The 4,788-nt window shown below is 42.8% G+C and overlaps 1 protein-coding gene across 1 annotated transcript; it reads right to left on the bottom strand.

Moving 5' to 3' along the window:
* Positions 1-2,364: 2,364 nt before the first annotated feature.
* Positions 2,365-3,933, bottom strand: LOC139453159 (uncharacterized). Its single transcript, XM_071234792.1, has one exon. The coding sequence runs from the start codon at positions 3,931-3,933 to the stop codon at positions 2,365-2,367; it is 1,569 nt and encodes a 522-aa protein (XP_071090893.1).
* Positions 3,934-4,788: the final 855 nt, after the last annotated feature.

Raw genomic sequence — 4,788 nt, 5'->3', positions numbered from 1 at the left:
CAACTACGGGTCTTGTTTATAACAGCTCGTTGTCAGTCTTGGACATGGGATGTCGATTTCATGGGATTTTGATAACGACATCCGATGTCAGTTTTGACTTACGAGGTTATTGATTTAAACATCTTGATTGATGTGAGACGGATTTCAAGTGTCAGTGCCAGTGTGTTTACAGAGGGATTAGTTGTGTTGGTGTAACTGTTGCATGTTTTGCATGATAATATATTCATCCATTATGCTTTTTCTCTCACTCCAACTCACTGCTGCATTAATGGTATTTATGATAGCCTTTTAATAACTTATGGACGCGTGGGCATAGCTATTGATCTAATAAATACGTGACAAAACGTGAACGGATTATAAAGTCAACCATTGTGACCAGTCCTTGAATATTTGAGAGATTCATACAACAATAAGAATCGGTCTTTTGTTGAGATATGGCAGCATTTGGCCATTCTCTCGTCTCCTGGGAATATGCATGTGGTTTGGCAGATTGTCCTCTGCAAGGACTTCATTTTTGAATGTATACGTCACAAACACGTCATTTCAAGGGTTGGGGATAGGTGCCGACTATTGGATATTCTAGAGGGTGGTGGTAGCCAAAGCCAAACCGTTGACTAACAGTATTGCACCCCCCCACCAACCCCGATCCCCCCAAAACAACAGCATACCCCCCAAAAAAACCAACCAACCAACCAACCAAACAAACAACCCCAAAAAAACAACAACAAACAAACAAAAAACAACAAAACAAAACAAAAACGCGCACACAACCTCTGTGAAATAACAAACAGGGCAAATCGGGCTCTGCGTGATCAATACCAGCCCGAATTACAGTTGTGACCTTACAATGTATATCTAAAAAAAATAATAAAGGTCTATATTCGGAGATATGTCCGTGTTACCTCACTAAATGCCCCTGGCAGGTAATCTGAGAAAGAAAATCGTTGCTTTGCTTGGTGAGTACAATGCAAGACGCTTCTACAAGTAGTTAAACGGCTAAGATCAGTACCACAAGAAACTATATCTTATGATAAAAATACCAAAGGTAATGATATACAAGAATTATTTAACGCTCTGTACATGACATTAACTTGAGAATTTAGTATTCCACTTTGGGAAATGTCCTGGCCTGGGGACGAATATCAGGCTCTGAGCCTCCAGTTAAATCCCTGATAATTGAATAATATAATTATGGTTCTATTTATTTTCATGTAATCGCGTATGGCAATGGTAGTGGAGATATATCGTCGTGTAGGCTGTTTATAATTAATACCTTTGTTTGATCGGAGATGATGTTTATGCCTAATGTCATAGAATTATGGCATATTGATTAGTATTTCATTAAAACTGCCAATCATACAGTGATTCATTTTGTATTAGATTGTTATTGGTTTTACAGACAATGGGTTGTCCAAAAAAAATAGCTGAATTGAAACGAATAATCCCACCGATGTGTTATTGTTTCCGCCAAATCACCAACATGGGATTCGGTCTGGATAATCTAAAGTGTCGTGGTTGTTTCATGTCTGAGATTGAAATGTAATTCAGTTTATGATATTGTTGTTAAAAATTCATTTCTAAATCACCAGAATCGATCACTGAATGCCATACCGTTATTCCAGATTAATGTTTTTGTTCATTGAGTCATGACATTGATCAAGCCGTTTATGATGTGACTGAGTGAGTATGGTTTTACGCCGCTTTTAGCAATATTCCAGTAATATCAGGTGGGGAATCGAACCCGGGTCTGTGGCATGATGAGCGAAGGCTTTAACCACTAGGCTACCCGACCGCCCCCGTTTACGATGGACAGATGCATACGGGTATATTCACTTACACATAACCACACTCAATATATTTTAAATCTTTAATATATCTACATGTTCACACTTATGTACATCTGAACACAAAATAAGTAATATAAATATGTTTATTCAATGGTATACAGTGAAATTAGCGTTGGATGTATTAACTTGGGATTTCACCAAATACATGTGTAACATTAAATAAATTAAATATTGTTCCTCCCTGAATCCTTGATAAATCAAGGGTAATCAATAAATGTTTGAAGTTCTTCATTCCTAAATATCTTGACACATTTAAACCCATGAGCAGGAATGACACCGTCTTTAAGGCGAATGAGTTTAGATTTTCGCCACTTTGAGAAATATTCTAGCCACACCACACCAAGAATAGGCTCCTGAAGGAATACTCGTGCGGGAATTGACAAATCTCATCTGCGTGATGAGACAAATCTTTAATCACTAGGTTGTTTCATCTCCATGTCAGAAACAACTTCACAGCAATATTCGTTTGCTATCTGCGTATTCCCACAACTATACCTTCAGCACTGTTGAATGTCTTTTAGATAATTGGAATCCGTCGACGTGGATCACGAAGGTGCGGAGGAACTGCCATGGGATGAAGGTTACCCGGATGTAGAGCTGGATGACCCGGATGGATATTGCGAAGTTGAGCTTCTAACGGGTCAACCTGTCCCATTATTCCTGCAGGCGATAAGCCCGGGCGACCGGCAAGTGTGTTGGAGGGGATGGCGTTGACGAGTTGTTCCTGTTGGCGTAGGGAATTAACAGCGTTGCCTTGTACGTTGTTAATACCTGCGGTGTTCGAGTGCTGTGCTGGAAAATGGGATTGCATTGCAATCCCAGTCCCCTGATTTGAGGAACTTAAAGTATTAGTGCTAGAGACAGTTCCTTGACTGGCAACACCTTGACGTATTGAGCCAGATCCAGGGCCCAGTGGACCAGCACTCTGAAGGGCTGGGTGTATTCCGGAGCCAAGGGCCTGTTGCAACGCTGGATGCATCCCCTGCAGAACCGCTGGGTGGATTCTTTGTTGAAGAGCAGGATGAAGACCCTGCTGCAGAGCAGGATGAAGACCTTGTTGGAGAGCTGGATGAAGACCCACGGGGAGTTGGGCTCCTCCAAATCGCGGATCCTGCAATGCTGCGCGGTTATTGAGAGGTTGTTGTAACCCGATCTGGTTCTGGTTGCTGATTGATGCTTGACTTGAACCACTGTTGATTCCAGATTGAGAGTTTCCATTGGCCGAGTTGATGAATTGCTGTCGCTGTTGCTGATTGTTCAGGTCAAAGGTCTGTTGTTGTATGCCTCCATTGCCTGAGATTGGCTGGAAACCAAGACTGTCCATTTGACCTCTCATGCCTCTTACTCTTGGATCCATCGAAGCTTGTCCTTGACCCATTCTTGGGTCCACACCCAGTTGTAATTGTCGCGTAGGATCCATTTGAATTTGACTCATGCCTATTCTGGGGTCCATGACCATCCGCCCTGGAGCCATTCCGGGGCCCATGCCCATCTGTGATGATGCCATTCCGGGGCCCATGCCCAACTGTGATGATGCCATTCCGGGGCCCATGCCCATCTGTGATGATGCCATTCCGGGGCCCATGCCCATCTGCGATGATCCCATCCCGAGGCCCATTCCCAACCGCCCTGAAGCCATTCTGGGGTCCACGCCCATTTGTGAGGAAGCCATTCCTGGTCCCATGACCATCTGCCCTGAAGCCATTCTGGGGTCCATGCCCATCCGCCCTGAAGCCATTCTGGGGTCCATGCCCATCCGTCCTGAACCCATCCTTGGATCCATGCCCATCTGTCCCTGCATGCTTGAAGAAATCCCAGGTTGCCGCGCATTAAGACCCTGATTAAACCCAGTTTGTGTTGCACCGAATCTAAGATCAGATCCAGCTGGCCTGCCCCGAAACCTGGGGTCCATCCCCATCGACATTCTACCCATCCTGGGGTCCATTCCTGGCATCCTTCCCCCCACTCCCAGTGCTGCCGGGCCACGCACGCCCCCAGGCATGCCAAGAGGCATAGGTGGACCAAACTGGGCATGGATGTCTGAGCACAACACCACAAGCAAAATCAGCTGATGGTAAGGGACCATTCTGCAAGACAAAAAAAACAAGCGTCAATATCAATAGATAACCAATCACATGGAATTATTATTATGATCATCATTATCATCACCGTCGTCATCGCATTTATCCTCATTATCGTCATCGTCACCATTATAAATTATACACGGACTTAAAACGTAAAGTATGGGTGATGCTGATGACTCATTAATTGTTATTGCTGACGCAGTAATGCAATGCATTGTATCGATTTGAAAATGTGTATAACTCTAAACTAGTTGGCTGAAGGGAGCATTTCATAGATCGGTCCAGGCAGTGATAATTGTAATGCAGGGATAAGACAGAGTTTTCATTTGCACTTATACCTCATGCCGCCAAACAGGCACCTGTTACACACAGCCATCTTGGCTCTACGATAACCGTATGTCTATGTTGGATAATGACAGTAGCGCTGCAGTTTTCACAGATCACATTCTCAGAGTATATGCTTATACGACAAAAAAAAAATGATACATATAAAAAGAAAGTACATCGAGTTTGGTTTTTATGTAACTGAAAATTGAAAGAACTCTTGTTACATTTGATTAGGTATATTTAACCATCACCTATTCCTGATGGTTAATTGGTGGTCAAAATGTTTGTAAAAATTAATCTGTGGCTGGGTAATTTTGTGTTAGTTGTGTGAATAAGAAATGAATTTGCAACCACATGACCGCGTCCATGTTTGAAATGTTGTAAATGTGTGCAGTCAAACAGCCAATTTATTGACTTTCAAGATAACCATCGGCAGTTCTGTATTGTGCGAATGTTTAAAAGTTTAACAACCAATTATTTTTGTATGAATAAAGCCATTTAGACGTATTCTTTGAGTGCTGACTAAGCGC

Source organism: Haliotis cracherodii, unplaced genomic scaffold (genome assembly GCF_022045235.1).
Source record: "Haliotis cracherodii isolate W230 unplaced genomic scaffold, xgHalCrac1.p SCAF_10, whole genome shotgun sequence".
In the NCBI taxonomy this organism is placed as follows: domain Eukaryota; kingdom Metazoa; phylum Mollusca; class Gastropoda; order Lepetellida; family Haliotidae; genus Haliotis; species Haliotis cracherodii.
The sequence above is the reverse complement of the archived record's forward strand: the minus strand, read 5'-3'. Positions and strand labels throughout refer to the sequence as shown.